Genomic DNA, 18,660 nt, shown 5'->3' with positions numbered 1-18,660 from the left:
GAGGTTGCAGTGACAGCCTGGGCAACAGAGCAAGACTCCATCTCAAAAAAAAAAAAAAGAAAGAAATTGAAGGAATGTGGGCAACTAACTAGGAGGGAGAACAGAGAGAGAGTGGGGCTTACAGATGATTGTGAGATTTAAAACCAGGAACTGGGTAATTGAATGAATGATTTTGTCATTGATCAGCAGGACAGGTGGAAGAGAAGCTGGTTGAGGGGGAAAATTATGAGTTTGGTCTTGGCCTTGATAAGTTTGAGATGATGGTGAGGCCACCATATATACACATAAGAGAGACAGTTGGAGATGTCAAATTAGAGGACTTGTGCGATCCTGAGTATGGAGATGAGTGTAGGAGTCGTCACCAGGCAAGCCCTACTTAGAGCTGGTGTTTCTGTTGCCCATCAGGCAGGAGAGCTGGATGTCGTGATACGCATTCAAACTCAGTGGCTCTAAAATGGAACTCATGATCTTACTTCCCCAAAACTGTTCCTTCCATGGTTTCTTTTTTGACACCATACTCTAATGGTCAAGCCATTGGCATCATCATTCCTGTTGAATTCGTGTCGTGCAGAAACCTAGTTTTCCCCTTCCTTTCTGTATATTTTAATTCTACTGTGTTCTCTGCCTTAGTTGATGACAGCACCCAAGCCACCTATGCTGAAAGCCTCAGAGTCCTTCTTTAAACCTCCTTCTCACACCTGGCACATTCGTCGCATGACCAAGCCCTGCGGCCTGTCTTGTGGCTGTGCTGCCATCCTGGCACGTGCACTCCCCCAGGCCCGTCATTTCCTACCATCTCCTATCCAAATCAAGCTCATCTCCCACGTGTTATTGTATGGCCTCCTGATGGCCTCCCAGCCATGGCAGAGTGAACTCCTGAGACAGAGTTTCTTGCATATTTGGTTACACGGTCTGTAAAACTGTGCTTTTTTATTCTTTTCATTTTCAGAGTTTCTAAAGCATTTCTCATTGACCAAAAATTTAATGTCCTAAGCCTCATTCTGTATTCCTGGCCTTTTAACAAATGATCATGAAGCTTACAGGTATATTTTTCTGGGCCTGGTTTTGTCCTGTGTACTGAAAGGGCTGAGTGGAAACAGATCCTTGCCTCTGTCCTGTCCCATAGATTCACCCATGTCTTGCCAAGACTCTGTTAATTGTCCCCAGCAGGCCTCCCTGCCACCATTTTCCACACTGTCACCTGAACATTCATCCTGTATTGTAAATCTGATCATCTTAGGCACTTTTGTGGTTCCCATTCCTACAGGGTAAAATCTGTAGTCCTCCTGGCACACAAAGCCCTTCTAAGCAACCCAGGCAGCCTCTTCTGGTTCAAAGCCACCCCTCTGCTTGGCCATGCCTTCAGTGTAGCCAACACGCATTGCAGGTCTATGCCTTCGTGTCTTTCCCCCTGCGATGGACTCCCCAGGACCACTCTCCTCTCCTCCTGGGAAACCCTCCAGCTCCCACGTTGCCTCCTCAAGGAAGCTCACTGTGTAAACCTTCCCCGGCGTTTGTTGCTTTCCTCCTGTGTTCAGTCGCAATGCTGGGTAAGACTTCTTTTTAGCAGTACTCATGTGGTATTGTAATAGTTCCTTTATAAGCTTGCTGTACACATTAGATTAGATGCTTTTTGAGGGTAATGTTTAGTACCACATCTAGTACATGCTGTATGCCCATAATATAGAAATACTTCCATTAACTTATGAAATTAATGATCCAAAGGACACAGTGTATAGAAAGAAGACTAGAGAGGTAAGAACCTAGTTAGGGAAATATCCACAAGTGAGAGAGAAGAGGAGGAGGAGGAGCAGAAAGCATGTGGGAAGGAGGAGGACAGCATGACAGGGTGGTGTCAAAGGGAAGGATTTCTGGAAGGAGAGCGTTCTAATAGTGCCCAGTGCAACAGAGAGGTCCAGGAGAATAGAGTTGTGGAAAAGGCCACTGGCTCATCGACAAGAGAATCATTGCTGACCTTGCAGAGAACAAGTCTCATAATTAGTTAGAAACCAAAATCAGATCACTGATGAGGAAGGAGTTCACTAATGAGGGAGAAATAAGGGTACTGGAGTCAAACACTTGAGAAATGTGGCCAAGAAAAACAACAGCCAGGTGCAGTGGCGCGCCCCCGTAGTCCCAGCTGCTTGGGAGGTTGATGTGGGAAGATCACTTGAGCCCAGGAGGTCCAGGCTCTAGGGTGCTACGATCACGCCTGTGAGTCACTGCACTCTGACCTGGGCAACATAGTGAGACCCCCATCTCTTAAAACAAACAAAAGAAATGTGGCCAATTTCCTGAAGGGCAGATGGGTAAAGACAACATACCAGTGTAGACGCTGAGAGGGACATAGCAGAAGGGAGAGAGCAGCAGTGGTGACCAGCCCTCTAGAGCGTGAAAGAAAGGGTACTGATAGATGTGTTATTATTAAAAAACAAGAAGGGAGGCCATTTCTGACACTTGAGGGAGCAGACTGGATAAAACTCAGTTATTTTTCTCTAGGGACAGAATGAGAGGAAATATAGCTTAAGGGGGAAAAAAATCTGAGAATTTTAGTAGGAGTACCCCAACTGTTTTTTGGGTTTTTTTTGGTTTTTTTTTGAGACGGAGTCTGGCTCTGTCGCCCAGGCTGGAGTGCAGTGGCCGGATCTCAGCTCACTGCAAGCTCTGCCTCCCGGGTTTGCGCCATTCTCCTGCCTCAGCCTCCCGAGTAGCTGGGACTACAGGCACCTGCCACCTCGCCCGGCTAGTTTTTTGTATTTTTTAGTAGAGACTGGGTTTCACCGTGTTAGCCAGGATGGTCTCGATCTCCTGACCTCGTGATCCGCCCGTCTCGGCCTCCCAGAGTGCTGGGATTACAGGCTTGAGCCACCGCGCCCGGCCCCCAGCTGTTTTAAATGAAAGGCAACTTGCTCTTTATAGAGTTGGTTAATGTTACCAGTAAATGCTCATTACCACTTTCCCAAGCATTTCAGAGACCACTTAACAAATAATGGCGGGGTAAAGGCTGTTGTTGCTCTTGTGAAGTTCAGAGCCTAAAATGAGAAAAGAAGTTAGATAAATTCACAATAGGAAGAGATCTATAAATATGTTACCATATAGGGAATATAATGACAATGGGAAATAGTTTAATCTGTGTTGGAAATTTTTCATGGAAGAAATGAATCTTAACTTCAGTTTTCATGGAGGAGAAATACAGTCTGGTGGAGAGGATTGGAAATGATACTGCAGGCTCAGGGGATGGCATGTGTGAGTGATTACTCTTTGTAAAAAAATCGAAATTTAAATGAATGGCTTGTAGGTCCTCCCTCTTCCCTGGACTTGCGCTGAAGAGAGGTGGTCTGTGAGGATTGAACAGTTAACACTCTGTTCCACAGAGACTGAACTCAAGTTCCAGTGCTTATCACCCTGGCCAGACAAGGAAATGCCTCTATGATCTTGCAAAATCCTAGCTGTGGTTCTTGAATTTGATCCTAGATTTCTACCACCCGAGATAAGAACTTGTTCACAAGTGAAGCTGTCTCGAGTGACGAGCGACGAAGGTGGGGAAATGTGCTTTGAATTTCCTGAGTAGAAACAGACTGGCCCCTTTAAGAGGAGATGTGGGTAATGTCAGGATGGTCTTTTGTGTGACTAGGAAAACATGAATGAGGTGCGTTAGGAGATTCCGGCTTCCTTAGATCATCAAAGTCTTGAAATAACATGATTTCTTTTCCTGGAACCCCTGTTAAGACCAGGAAACATTAACTTTTTTAAAAAGTGCATTTTTAGGACCTTTAAAGGAAGTCCTTTAGGAATTTGAAGGACTGAAAATAGGTGAGAGAGAGAAGAGAAAACGCGAACACTTTTGTACTTGAAGAATAACAAACAAGAAAAACTCTTGCTCTGTATAGTGTCCACAGTTTTTTGCCTTTTATGTTGAATCAGTAGCCTAATAAGTACTACAGCAACAGCTCATATGCAAGTGCCGTGTCTCGTCCGTGTGGTTTGTCGTTTGTCGCAACAACTAAAAAGTTTTCACGTGAAAGGAATTTTGCCTTATGTGAGGAGTAACATTTGTATTGGGTAAAAACCTCCAAAGATCTCTTTTCCTTCACATCAATATCACAAAAGAGACAAAATTATCAGTTTTTTTTTTTTTTTTTTAAGAAAAAAAAAATAAATGTTGCTTGGAATGTGAAAAAAAAACGAAAACCTGAACATAAGCCATAGGGGAAAAAAATTATACAGTTCTGCTGTGAATACATTAGTGGCCTCTGCAGTAGTAACTGCGGCTCCGGCTTTAGATCTGCAGCATAACCCGTTTTCCATGACTGTAGAATCACTAATAAAACTGTTTTTTATGGTTTGTTATTCATCCTGGGTGGGTCTGAATGAAGAAATCGCTTTAAAAGAAATCTTGAGTGGCATTTCAGTTGAAGAAGACTAGTTACTTTTGTTAGTAGATTTAGCCTATTTAAAAATAATAATAAAACAGAAACTATAGTGGCCTCTGTAAATAGCCCGCGAGACCACCCAGTAAAAATGTCACGCTGCCGCTGTGTCACTTTCAGTAGCCCCAGATTTATCGCTCCTTGTGTGGATGACAGGGCTTGATCCTCTTGCTTTGTCCTAGTCATTTACAATATGATTTTAAAAAAAAAAAAAGTCTGTAAATCTCACATGAAAATAGAGCGAGATTTTACTGCTTTATTTGTGTTTTACCTTAGCCTTCATTTAACAGTAGTAGAAAGAAAAACATTTACTGTTTCGGTGTCAATTTACATTGCAAAAGGAGACCTCATCAGAAATATTATCAGCCCAGTTAATAGATTGAATTGGAGTAATGCTGCTTAAACAAGTGTGGGCATTATTAAGAAGGTAATTAAGGTTTAAATGAGAGTCACCCTTATTTCACCTTTATAATTAGTGTCTCTTCACTGTAGTCACAGCTCAGGCATCACGCCTGTCTGAAGGACCAAGCAGCCAGGGGAAGAGAAGTTTATGTCAAGATTTTATAACTTAACAAATATTTTATGACATACATTTAAAAATCATCTTACATGTTTTAAATGGAAAACAGACCATTACCATGAAAAAATAAACATTGAATTGGATTGTATGTAAATTATACCTCAATAAAAATAAAAATAGGCCTTCCCTTTCTAGTTATCTTCTCCTTCAGTCAAAATATGCACATCCTACCCCCTGGTCTCTTCATTCTGTCTTCAAAACATTCATGGGGTAAATCCTCCCGTATCCCTCCTGCCCACTGAGTGGCGAATGAATCATCTGTTTTCTCCAAAGTAGGATAGTAAATTCAAGCCTCATGAAGGAAAGGATATGATGACCTCATTTTTTTTAAGTGGGACTTTTTTTCTTTTTTCAATGTTTCGACTTTTTATTATGGAAGCTTTTAAACATACACAAAAGTAGGGAGAAGAGTACACAGAGCCGCCGTCTACCCATCACCCTGCTTCAGCAGTTTCCCGCAGTTTGCCGGGGCGACTTCTTGGCAGCATCTTCAGTATAAATACTCTGGCTTTTTCTTCTTGTTAAAACTCAGCTATGCAGAGCTTGCAGCTCGCAAGGCCCCCTCTCTGCGCTTCACCCAGCAGAGGTTCAGCTGGTTCCTTGTTTCACGGCCACAGACTGTACCCAAGGCCCTAAAAATCCACAACTCTACCGACCCCAGTTTTATATTTATATAGGGCAAAACTTTAATCAACACTCTTTCTGCTTACATATGGTTCAATCCAGTTTATTTTAAATAACAGAACACTATAGCATTCAAGGTTCCCACTTCCCAGAGGACATGTGGATGAACCTACGGACAGAACCAAGGAAAGGATCCATTTACCCTCTGCCCCTTCAGGTAGGGCAGGCCCAGAAGAATGTGCTCATAGACCTCATGATGATTTGTGAAAAGGCCAGGCACTACTAGCATTTTACCAAGACTTAACAACACAGAATGAGGCAGAATATGTGTCAAACACATTACATTTCAACTCAATGAGAACTGCTTTGAAACGCTCTAAAAGGAGACAAGAACCCGACCCTACGAGCTCCATGACAGAAAATGTGTAAGAGAATGTGTCTCTGGAGTCCGCTCTGCTAGGACAGTGTTTCCAGGACCGCTGACTCAGAAGGGTGACTTTTCTACTGCTGATGATTCTGTCTTGATTTGCAAGTGGATTTTTCCAAATTTCTCATACATGGAGTTTTGATAAAGATGGGAAAGTAGAGTTTGAAATCGTATTCTCTGATACGAACTTAAAGTACCGATATTCTGAGCTATAAGCTGAAGACCAATTTGTATGCTTAGACAGCCTGTTGGGAAAAGGGTAGTAAGGTAACAGCTCTTGGGTTGCTGGAATGGAGTTGGCTAAGAAGTGGGCCAAAGGCGAGATCAGAAATCTCTAGAAAGATGTCTGGTCTTGCTACAGTACTACATCTGAAAGCCTCTCTCTGTTATATACCTTGTATTCTGGGAACATTTTAAAAAAATTTTTTTTTTTTTTTTGAGACGGAGTCTTGCTCTGTCGCCCAGGCTAGAGTACAGTGAGGCGATCTCAGCTCACTGCAAGCTCCACCTCCCGGGTTCACGCCATTCTCCTGCCTCAGCCTCCCGAGTAGCTGGGACTTGTGGGTGCCCACCACCACGCCCGGCTAATTTTTGTTTTGTTTTGTATTTTTAGTAGAGACGGGGTTTCACCATGTTAGCCAGGATGGTCTCGATTTCCTGACCTCGTGATCCACCCACCTCGGCCTCCCAAAGTGCTGGAATTATAGGTGTGAGCCACCACGCCCGGCCGTGTAAAAAAATTTTTTTAATCATTGTGACATAGTATATCTGTCTTCCAATAAAGTTTTCCTTTATTAAATAACCTTTAAACCACTTTATAATTAAAATGAATTTGTGCTTCATTTATTCATTATTAAAAGGCATCTATCTGCGATCACTTTATTCTTGTTTAATTGACTCAGAACTACAAGAGAAAACTTTGTTTTTTAAATAAGACTCCAAATAATTCCTTAATGCGTAGTTTTACAAGTTAAGGAGTGGCTTGAGCTGAATTATGTTCATACATTTTATTAAAATAACATTGACTAGTTACTCTTTTTTCCCCAAACTCTTAGAAAAGCCCTGTACTGTCACAGGTGCCATTCAATGGGCACATTAGCTACCAGGTCTTTTTCCTCACCCTGAGGAGCCCATTAACATGTTCAATTTTTTACACTTTCATTTGCTCTCATTATTTTCAGATTTGAAACAAACAAATCAAATTATCCTACAACGCTCTCCCTTTGAAAGAGTGCGGTGTGCGCTCGTTGTTCTTGTGGAGCTTATTATGTCATTTACATTTTTCTTCTGGAAAGTGTCATTCTTTACTCCCGACCAGGAGAAAGCACTCTGAAAGTCAGGAGCGGTGTAGCTTCCCACAGCCAGCTGACTTACATCATATTTAAAGGCAGATTTAATTGGGAGAAAAGAACTGTCTTTTCAGTAATGATGCCAGTTAACACTGCAGAGTTAGGAGAGGAGGGACAGTTCTGCAGAATAAACAGTTTAACTGTTCAAGTTGGATTTTGTTTTATATTTTTGACCCAGTGTTGGACATTCTATTCTTTAATTATCTTGGGCTTTTCTCCGGAAGAAACTAAAAGTTGTGATTTTGTGTGTGTGTGAAATGTCAAATTTGAAGCTTTTTTGAATAAAGAAGACACAACTTAAAGTCCCTGGTTGTACTTATTGAGCAATTGTGGTCATTTTCACATAGTCCTTATGTCAAATTCTGAGGTTGGAACTCTAATAACCTAATAATTTTTTAGAATATAAAACCAGGACCAGCCGCCAGTATAAACTGTCATTTTCCTTTCATGCAGTACATTTTGACTTTTTTTGAAAGTGAAATATTATTTGGTGACTTTTCAATTTTTTTAACTGATCTTTAATAGTTAACGGAAGTCATTTCTAAATACAACTGCTTTCTCTGATTAACTTTAGAAAGATCACATTTTACATCTTTATGAGGAAATTTTTAAAGGCCTGCCTTTTTGAAAAGCGAATGTAATTTGAATTCCATTTTAATAATATTGATAAAACATAGTCAACTTCATAGTCTGTTCACTATATGAAGTACAGAAAAAGGATCAGATCTACTTCGCTACGCTGCCTTCCTTGGAACTTTCTTTCAGCTAGATTTGCATAATATGTCATCCTAACTTCTCCTCAATTGCCTCCTGCCTATCTGGACTTTCAGCAGCTTTCTGGGCCTCCATCTCCTCCTCTGCCTGTCTGAGTGTGGGCATCCCCCAAAGGGCAGGTTTTAGAGCCTCTGCACCTCTGTCTGAGAGCATGCCCCACTCTTCAGACCCACTGAGCAACGTGATCTGCTAGCTAGGGGTTCTAGCAAGCGCTGGCTGCTGTACCGTTATCCCTTGGACAGGGTGGCTCCTAAACACAAAAGCTTATTTCCCACAGCTCTGGAGGCTGGGACATCCAGGATCAAAGCACCAGCAGATTCAGTGTCTCGGGAGAGCCTGCCTGATTCCTAGTTCATTGACACCCATCTTTGTGCTGTGTCCTTTCGTGGTAGAAGGGGCCAGGGACCTCACTCAGAGCTTTTAGAAGGGCACCGGTCCCATTCTTGAGGATGTTCCCTCCCAGAGGTCCTGCCTCCTAATAGCTTTGAGGGTTAAGATTTCAACATATGAATTTGGAGGAGGCACAAATATTCAGACTCTAGCAATAGTTCCTCCTTGAAGTCCCACCAGCACCTTCAGCCCAGCATGTCAGAAAGCACACAGCCCCACCGCTTCTGACTTGTGCTTAGCAAGAATTCACTATTCTCTGGTCATTCCATCTCAAAGCCTTGGGGTGTCTCTGAGTCCCTTTTTTCCAATGTGCTGTCAATGGTTCCACTACACCCATCCCCTTCTCCATATCCACCACCCTCTTTCCAGGCCTGTTGTCTTTGGCTTTCACTTTTGCAGCATCCTCTTTTTTTTTTTTTCTTTAATCCCATGACTTCACTGAGCAGAACTATTTCCTCAAAACTCAAGAGAAACACACAATTGGGCATGAGTAGGGCCAAATGCTTCTGTGGAAAAAGGAAGAAAGTTAGCTTCTGGCTTTGGCATTTGGGAGATGACAAGTGACTGGTGTGAAGACTGACTCAGGAGAGCAGTGGGGACGGGGGCAGGTGTAACGGGGTATGTAGTGAGTGGGGGAGGATGTGGGATGCCGAGTGTGGCACTCTCAGGGTTCTGCAGGTGAAGGCAAGGAGGGAGAGAAGCCGGGAGGTGGGGAACAACTCTTCATTTAAGGGAAGGGAGAGGCACACCATCTTTCTTTTCTGTGAAATAAAATTAAAAGCAAAAAAAAAAAAAAAATTAAAGGAATATTTTATATTGTAGCAGAAACCAGACAATATATTATCAATTATTATTATTGTGATATGTGTGTGTATGTTCAGAGATAGATATAGATATTTGGAGGATATATTTGTATATTTTGTGTCTCAGGACACATAATCACCTTTGGTTAAATGTGCCACGTGAAGGACAGTCAGAAGCCCTGATGATTGAAGTAAATATCTTTAGGGAGTAGAGTTTAAATGTTTATGACTTCCTTCCACAAACATGAATTCAGTGTCACCTGTGTACCAGGCATTGAGCTGGCTTGTCACTGGGCTTGCAGAAATAAAGAAAGGAGATCCCTGAGCTGCAGTTTCATGCAGACATTTGCATGCCACCCAGACACGTAAATTAATTCTCTTAAACACTAGATGGATGAAAGCCCAGAGAAGTCCATATTTAGCTCTTGTACAGATCAGGGCAATTACATCATTGAGCAGAGTAGGTGCGGTAGGGACTTCCAGGCAAAGAAAAGAGAAAATCAGTACAGAATGGGAAAGAGGCAGCATGGAGTAGCACAAGCATATTGAATTTGAAGTTACAGAAATGTGTTAAAATTCCAGTCCAGGCCGGACATGGTGGCTCACACCTGTAATCCCAGCACTTCGGGAGGCTGAGGCGGGCAGATCACAAGGTCAGGAGATTGAGACCATCCTGGCTAACATGGTGAAATCCCGTCTCTACTAAAAATACAAAAAATTAGCCGGGCGTAGTGGCACATGCCTGTAATCCCAGCTACGTGGAGGCTGAGGCAGGAGAATTGCTTGAACCCGGGAGGCGGAGGTAGCAGTGAGCCGAGATTGTGCCACTGCACTGCAGCCTGGGTGACAGAGCGAGACTCCACCCCCCCCCCCCCCAAAAAAAGAAAAATCCCAGTCCAGTGCCTTACTGCTAACCACATGGACTTGAGCAAAGTAGTTAACTGCATGCAGCCTCAATTACATCCTTTCTAACATAGACGAAATAATACTGGGTGCACAAAATTGTCATAAGGGTGAAAAATAAAATCCACTCTGTGGATGATAGCGCCTGTTATTATTGCTGGTAATGACATCTGCACGGCACACCAAGGCTTCCTACGGCACGGCGTGGCTGGAGACCAAGCCAGTTGATGAAGGCCCTTGGATGCTATGCTAAGGAGTGAGAGCTGTCTCTCAGCAGGGCTGGAGTGTTGTTTCAGCATTTTAGTCAGGGAATAACATAATCAGATTTAAGTTTAACAAGATCACTGTGACAGTGGTGTGGGGATGGATTAGAGAGCAGGAAAAAGTGGGGACAAAAAAAATGGATAAATATTCTTCCCGATACAGTAATCATTACTTTCCCCAATTATGCCATAAGAGAAGCTGATGAGATCCTATTTATTGGTAGCTATGAAAGTCGGGAGCAGGGGGAAGGCTACCTCATCAACAAGCACAGGAACTATTACATTCATCCTTTTGGAAGTAGAACACAACAGAATTATAGACAATTCAAGAATGGAGAGATTTCCAAGCTCATTCTCAGACCTGGTTGAATTGTAGATTTATAATCAAGTCTCATATCAAAGACACCCTAAAGCATGCAAGCTCACTCACAAACCATTTCAGACACCCTAAAGCATGCAAGCTCATTCACAGACCATTTCACTTTTTAAATTAGTTCTTAGCCTGGGGTCCATTCACCGATGGGCTTCAGGCAATCTAGGAATGCCCTACAGTGAGAGGCAAAATCATAAAACGATGGTTTTTCTCCTTCTAGGGAGTAACTACTTAGCTTTCATGAGATGCTCAAAGGAGTCTAGAACCTCCCAAAAGGTTAAGAACCACTATTTATCTGGACATAAAAAAGACTGGCATTGTGTCGCAGGAATCTTTAATGGACACTAACTTAGCCATTGTGTCTGAACTCCTGTCTCCACCTGGATGTGTAGTAGGCATTTCAAACTGAACCCAGCTGAGGCTGAGCTCCAGCTCCTCTCCCCCAACACCTGCCCTGTCTCTGTGAATGCCAACTGCAGTCTTAGCTCCTCAGGCCAGAATCCCTGGGGTCCTGTTTATTCCTCTCTGCTTCCACTGTCTCGGGGCCATCATCTCTATTTCATCCCTGGACCTGATCTTTCCTTCATCAGCTGCTACCACCTGGCCCCACTCTCCATCTTCCCTTTCCCAGTGTTGCAGTGGCCTCTCCCCTGCTCTCTGCCTCTGCCTTGACCCTCAGTCTGCTCCTCTCAGGCCTCCCCACCCTGCTCCCTGCCTCTCCCCTACTCCCTGCCTCTACCTTGCCCCTCAGTCTGCTCCTCAGACAGCAATGAAAGCAGCACCGGCTCCCCACCCCCCAGCAGCTTCCTGTCCACCTCTAGGCAAAATCTAAAGCCGTTGACCTGCGAGACTTCATGTGACCTGATGTGACTTGAACCCTGTTATGTCCTTGACTTCACTGCTGCTGCTTTGCTCACTCTCAACAGTGACCTTATGGCTTCCACAAACATACCATCTCAGAGTCATTCCACATGCAGCGGCCACTGCTTGGAAGGCTCTTCCTGTGGAAATTTACATGTGACTTGCTCTCTCTTGTCCTTCAGGTCTTTGCACAGATAGGCCTTCTTGGACCATCTGTTTAAAATTGCAATCCCTGCTTCCTCACACCACTCTAGAATGTCCCCTTCCCTGCTTTATTTTTCTTCTGCACTCATCACAGATATATAATACACTTGCTGTTTGCTTATTGCCTACCTCCACCCCATTATAATCTAAGCATGTGAATGCAAGGATTTTTTTTTTTTTTTTTTTTTTTTTGCACAGAACAGGGTCTCATTCTGTCACCTAGACTGGAGTGCAGTGGCACAGTCATAGCCCTCTGCAGCTCCAAACTCCTGGGCTCAAGTGATCTTCCTGCCTCAGCATCCTAAGTAGCTGGGACCACAGGTTTGCACCCCCACACCCAGCTAATTAAATTTTAAAAATTGTAGAAATGATCTTGCTATGTTGCCCAGGCTGGTCTTGAATTCCTAGCTTCAAGTGATCCTCCTGCCTTAGCCTTTGGAAGTGCTGGGATTAGAGATGTGAACTACTGTGCCTGACCAGGGTTTTTGTTCTGTTTTATTTGGTTTGGTCTATTTTCTTTCACTGCTATGTCTACAGTACCTATTTCAATTCTTGACATAGAGCAGGAACTCACTAATATTGACTGGATGAATTGAATTTTGTGAATTTGACACCTTTGCTGTTACCACCCCATGCATTCTGCTCACTGTAACTTTCCATGTAGTGTTTCTATAATGACACTGGATTGTTTGAATGGACAATCCAGTGTCATTATAGAAATAGTACATGGAAACTACAAGTTCTTTTTCTAGTTCACCTCTTTACCTAACATAGTAATTGATACAGTGATAATTATTGGTCTTTGTGGTTTCTATTTCCCATATCAACCTGAATTCTATTTCAAACAGCTACTTGGCAACTGAAAGAGTTCACCTCTGTCCATTTCTTACAAATTCCTCAAATGCCATACTATTCTCTCTGACTTTATAAAGAAAGTCATTTACGGCTACTATAATTTACTCAAATTATCATAACATAATTTTGAAAAACGTTATGCTAGTCAGATATTACAATTCCTATCTGTCACAATGATATTCAGAGTGTAAGTGTGTCTTGCAGGTGTCCTGAGGGAACCATTTTCATTGCAATCGTGTTATGCTTTATTACATATGCTTTATTACACGCTTGTGGTTCTGCGCGAGAAGGATATGAGACGTTTTAATGTATGATTGACACCTGCCAATTTGTCTGTTTTATAACTTTGAGAGTTTTTGTACTAGGTATTCTTAAGGCAGAAAACGTCTTGGCCTGACACACAAAAGTCTGATATTGTTTGCCTGAATGCTTTGGAACGAGAGTAAGAAACTAGAAATCTGAGGCCTTTTTAATGCCAGTTCATGGTGTAAAACTGTTTTTTCAAGTGTACTAATTATTAATGATATCTTTATTTTATACTGTTTCAGATTTTACAAGATGAATTAGAAAACCGTTCTAATCAGGTGCGATGTGCAGAGAAAAAGTTACAACACAAAGAATTGGAGTCACAGGAACAGGTACCCTCTCCTTTCCTGTTTGACTCTCCTGTTTACTTTCTCTAGGTCAAGAAGTGTGTGCGGCCGGGTGCAATGGCTCACTCCTGCAATCCCAGCACTTTGGGAGGCCAAGGTGGGTGGATTACCTCAAGTCAGGAGTTTGAGACAAGCCTGGCCAACATGGCGAAACCCCGTCTCTACTAAAAATACAAAAATTAGCTTGGTGTGGTGACGGGTGCCTGTAATCCCAGTTACTTGGGAGGCTGAGGCAGGAGAATTACTTGAACCCCAGAGGCAGAGGTTACAGTGAGCCGAGATCGCACCATTGCACTCCAGCCTGGGTGACAAGAACAAAACTCTGTCTCAAAAAAAAAAAAAAAAAAAAAACAGTTTACGCATTACCTGTTTCAGTTATGATGCTTTGGGTGCAAGTAACAGAATATCCCACCCATGGTTGACATAAAAAATAAAGCAGTTTATTACCTCACAGAACAAGAAGTCCACAAGTAAAGCATTCTCATGGCTCTGCCAGTGCTGGCTTCATTCTAGAAACTTCATTCTTGAAGTTTCAAGATGGCTGCAGCAGTGCCAGGCATCCTGCCCAGATCTGCACTATTCGGAGGCAGAAAGGGGCTGCCAGTTTCTAGGGCCTAATGCGTAAGGAAGTCTTTCCCGGAAAGACCCCCTCCCTTTACATGTCATTGGCCAGAGAAGATCACATGCTTAGCCTGGCATACCCAATCCCTGGCAAAAGAACCGAGTATACAAAACTAGCCTAGAGTAATCAGGACCCACATGCTGGTGATGAAACTGGGAGAAGAAGGAAAACTGGAACAAAAAGGAGGGGAAATGGAGTGTTGAGTATGCAGCCAACAGTGTCTGCTGTGTCATTGTTTCGAAATAAATGGATATTATTTTGCTTAGAGGCATAAATCATGTTTTCTTTTAAATTTCAGTTTTCTCCTCTTTCTTTCCATTCTTTTCAAAATAATGTAATTTAACCCAGAATAGTATGGCTATGACAATAGCTAATGACCTATTTTATTTTTAAATGGCAGCATTATTTTCACCAACTCTTCTGGTTATAATAAATTACACTTAGTGGTAATTTTGACAATTTAAAGTAAAAAGTCAACATGTATCAATAGAGACCATGAATCTTGATGAAACCCTTTATAAATGCATTGTCCTCAGCCATTGAGTATAGCATTGCTAATATTGATCTAAGTGCCACCAATCCATTATGTACAGAAACAGTCATAGGAATTGACTGTTTATACTTTGGTTGTAAAACTCAGTACAAGAATGTTGGCATATTATATTAGCTTATTCTGAATTTCAGGGAAGGTGAAACACAAAAGTAAGGCTAATAGGGAAGCTTTTTTTTCTTCTTTAATCTCTGGAGATGTTTACAAACAGGATCCCACGGTAGAGGATTGTACAAAATGATGAAAGTAAGCACCTAATAGATGCTGACTGTTAATACGTAATGAATTGACTTGCCCTCCTATAATTCCTTCCTACTCGCTAATAAACTCTGTGTCATATGTATATCACGTATGTATGTACATATCATGTATATAAGGTATGCATAAATATACACATATACATATACGTTTTATACAATGTCTATGTATAGGATAACAAAATAGAATAATACTAGAATAAAAAATTAATAACTAGGCCGGGCACAGTGGCTCACACCTGTAATCCCAACACTTAGGGAGGCCAAGGTGGGTGGATCAACGAGGTCAGGAGTTCAAGACCGGCCTGGCCAACATGGCTAAACTCTGTCTCTCCTAAAAATACAAAAGTTAGCCAGGCACGGTGGCAGGCACCTGTAGTCCTAGCTACTCAGGAGGCTGAGGCAGAATTGCTTGAACTGGGGAGGTGGAGGTTGCAGTGAGCCGAGATCACGCCACTGTACTCCAGCCTGGGAGACAGAGCAAGGCTCCATCTCAAAAAAAAAAAAAAAAAATTAATAATAACTATACCTTATCAAATGCTGACAAGATGACAGAGACTGTACAAGAAATGTTACACATACTGGTTCATTTAATTTTCACAATAACCGCGTAAGATCATTATTATCATCTGCGTTTTGTGAATAGCTCGCCAAAATCCAGAGTGGTTGAGTAACTCATCCAAGATCACACAGCAGTAGATCCAAGATCACATGGTAATAGAGGAGTATTCAGATCCATGTTTATCTGAACTCCAAACTTTTGTTCCTTTCATGACAATTCTCAAGTTACATATCTAGCAAAAAGAAACCTGAATAGCAATGATAGAGAAAGTAACTTATTAAGGACGGCAGGCAAATAGACATTGTGTGCCTGCTTCCTGGTAGAGGAGCAAACGCCATTGACTTTCCATGGGCAGAGAAAAGCAATGAGCAAAGGAAGCACAAGCATAGCAGACTTGCCCATCATGTGCCAAGTCAAGGAGATGAAAATGCCTCCTCAGAGGGGAGCATGGATTTGTTCATGTCAAATCAATTGTCACTGAAGGTCAACTGAGCCTCATCCTCTGTAGATGACACTTGTAACTAAAAGAAGGAGAAAAGACAAGCTTGTTAAAGGCAGGAAAAGGTGCTCCCTGGAGGACTGGGGCTTCTCTAGTTTGTGGTAAAATATGACTTAAGGTAAAACTTTTGTTGACATCAATTTAATTCATGGCAAAACTTCACACAGAAAATTCCATAATATATTGAGAGTAGGGAAATTAAGAAATCCCAAATGAACAATAGAGAAGGATTCAGGAACTACTTTCAGTCTTTTTTTATTGACTTCTTTTTGATCATCAAAGTTGCTTTCATCTTTGTAGTGACAATAGCTTTTTAGAATATTTCTTACACTAATTCCTGATATCTTCTATTAGGCTACAGTTTACCAAAGAAATGTCAGGAAATACCCATGGGTAAAGCAGAATATTTCATAATCTTTGTAACCATGAGACGTTGGGTTCTTTCCACAAGGTCCTAGGGTGTAGCTAAAAAAAAAAAAAAAAAAAAAAAAAAAAAAAAAAAAAAAAAAGCCAGTTGTTTCAATTAAACTGAACAACAAATAATAGATATTTAACAAATACTGTTCATCTATATTTAACTTAATCTTTTATCCGAATTTGACCTATGTCCTCCTTTAAATTTGTGACACTAATACAAATAGTCAAAAATAATTAGAACTAGGCTGGGCATGGTGGCTCATGCCTGTAATACCAGCACTTTGGAAGGTCGATCACCTGAGGTTAGGAGTTTGAGACCAGCCTGGCCAACATGGTAAAACCCCATCTCTACTAAAAATACAAAAATTAGCCAGGCATGGTGGCGGGCACCTGTAATCCCAGCTGCTTGGGAGGCTGAGGCAGGATAATCGCTTGAACCTGGAAGGCAGAGGGTGCAGTGAGCCGAGATTGTGCCATTGCACTCCAGCCTGGGTGACAAAGCAAGATGCTGTCTCAAAAAAAAAAAAAAAATTAGAACTATTTTCATAGACACTTTTTAGGATCTGCTAAGTATGAGTTTACTAAGGATATCTAAAATGTTGAGATTGTTACATTATGAATGTATTTTTTTGTTGTTCCTCAAAGCAACTTCAATAACAGTAGCTAGTCTCACATCAGCCAATCAAACAACTAAAATGTGTTTGAAACAGCCCCTGAGAACTATCTTCTCTTTCTTTTCAAGCAAATATTGTTATCCTGATACTAGTTGCATTAAGGAATCAAAATTGAAACTGGCAGAATTATAAAAGACAATTTCCTAAGCTGCTTTTTTTAACTTGCTTGCTTTAAAAAAGTTTAAATGGTTTCTGGTTTTCATTTAAGAAAAATTTCTGTTTTGATTCTATAAAAACAAGAAATGAATGAGGCATTTTAAAAGTTATGTTTTTAATTAAGAACAAAAAGCTGCTTCTCATCAGGTCTTGGTGGGTGGCATCTTCGTTGCCCACCACATGCCTTGGTGCCACCAACTCTCTCTTCTGTCCCCTCATGTGGACAGATCAGCACACGGAGTCCTCAGGGAAGGTGTACTCATTGGGAGGCACAAAGGGTTAATTTACTCCTTGTGCAGATTCAAGAGAAATAACACTAATAGAATCAGGAAATAAATTGTCCAAGTCAGCTTTACAAAAGTGTGATGTTTTCTCTAATCAATAAACAGCAATTTAAAATCACCATTATTTTTATTCATAAGAGGAGGTAATAATTTCTAATTCCAGTTTAATCTGAGCAAGAACCCCATAATTTTATCAAAGAAGGGAGATCAGAGCTTGAGTCAGACTTCTTCATTGTGCAAAGAAACTGAGTCATCAGGAAGGATGTGACTTCCCTAATGTACAACACAGTAGTGGCAGACCCAGGGTAGGTCTGTAAGTGGTCTGCTTACTCCCAGAATGTTATTTCCCACTGTGTTAAACACTCTGTAAAATGGATATTTGCCATCTGTCACTCGGGTGCAGGTACAGATTAAAATATTATGGATAAAACTAAAATTCACTGAGTTTCATTATTCACAATGGGGAGCAAACAATGTTTCGTTATTCACAATGAGACTAGATAATTTGGCTTGATAAATTATACAAAAGAAAAGGAAGAAAATAAATAGCCTAGAAGTTTTCTTGGTATTCTTAACACTGAGTAAAGCATGTATTTATAACAAAGACACCAAACAATGTCAGATTCTAACATAACAATATGTGGATATTAACATTCACAGAGCAAAACCCCTGCTTCAAACTGGCTATCTTAAAATTTGAAAGTATGAATAGCTTTAATTACGTTGATCACTCAGTTTCCCAGAAGAATATTTTATTAAACAAATTAGTGAGGAAAAAAACAATACTTTAGAGATGTTCTAATAAATAAAATACAATGCTGAGTGTTTCACAGGAGACTCAGTCTTTTTTTACTCAACATTTTATTCTTTTAATAGGTATGTTTTGCTAAACAGTGTTAGGTCTGAGAAGAAACGAAGATGAATAAGTTACAGATTTTGCCCTCAAGGAGTTTACAGTCTGATAGAGTAAATGGGATGTGTATAAAATGTAGACCCCAGGCATGAAATGGAAGTTGGTTCTTTTTTTTTTTTTTTTTTTTCTGTTGCCCAGGCTGCAGTACAGTGGCGCTATCTCAGCTCACTGCCACCTCCGCTTCCCGGGTTCAAGCGATTCTCCTGCCTCAGCCTCCCAAGTAGCTGGGATTACAGG

The 18,660-nt window shown here is 41.4% G+C and overlaps 1 protein-coding gene across 7 annotated transcripts in view; it reads left to right on the top strand.

Annotated features, from left to right (window-relative positions):
- CEP112 (centrosomal protein 112) overlaps positions 1-18,660 on the top strand; it is a 542,833-nt gene that overhangs the window by 476,484 nt on the left and 47,689 nt on the right. For all 7 annotated transcript variants that reach the window (XM_025362280.1, XM_025362276.1, XM_025362279.1 and 4 more), the window contains one exon: positions 13,385-13,474. In XM_025362280.1, coding sequence (XP_025218065.1) covers positions 13,385-13,474 — 90 coding nt within the window. The remainder of the gene's footprint in view (positions 1-13,384; positions 13,475-18,660) is intronic.

The sequence above is a fragment of the Theropithecus gelada genome, chromosome 16 (assembly GCF_003255815.1).
Source record: "Theropithecus gelada isolate Dixy chromosome 16, Tgel_1.0, whole genome shotgun sequence".
In the NCBI taxonomy this organism is placed as follows: domain Eukaryota; kingdom Metazoa; phylum Chordata; class Mammalia; order Primates; family Cercopithecidae; genus Theropithecus; species Theropithecus gelada.
This window is presented reverse-complemented; position numbering and strand designations above follow the sequence as displayed.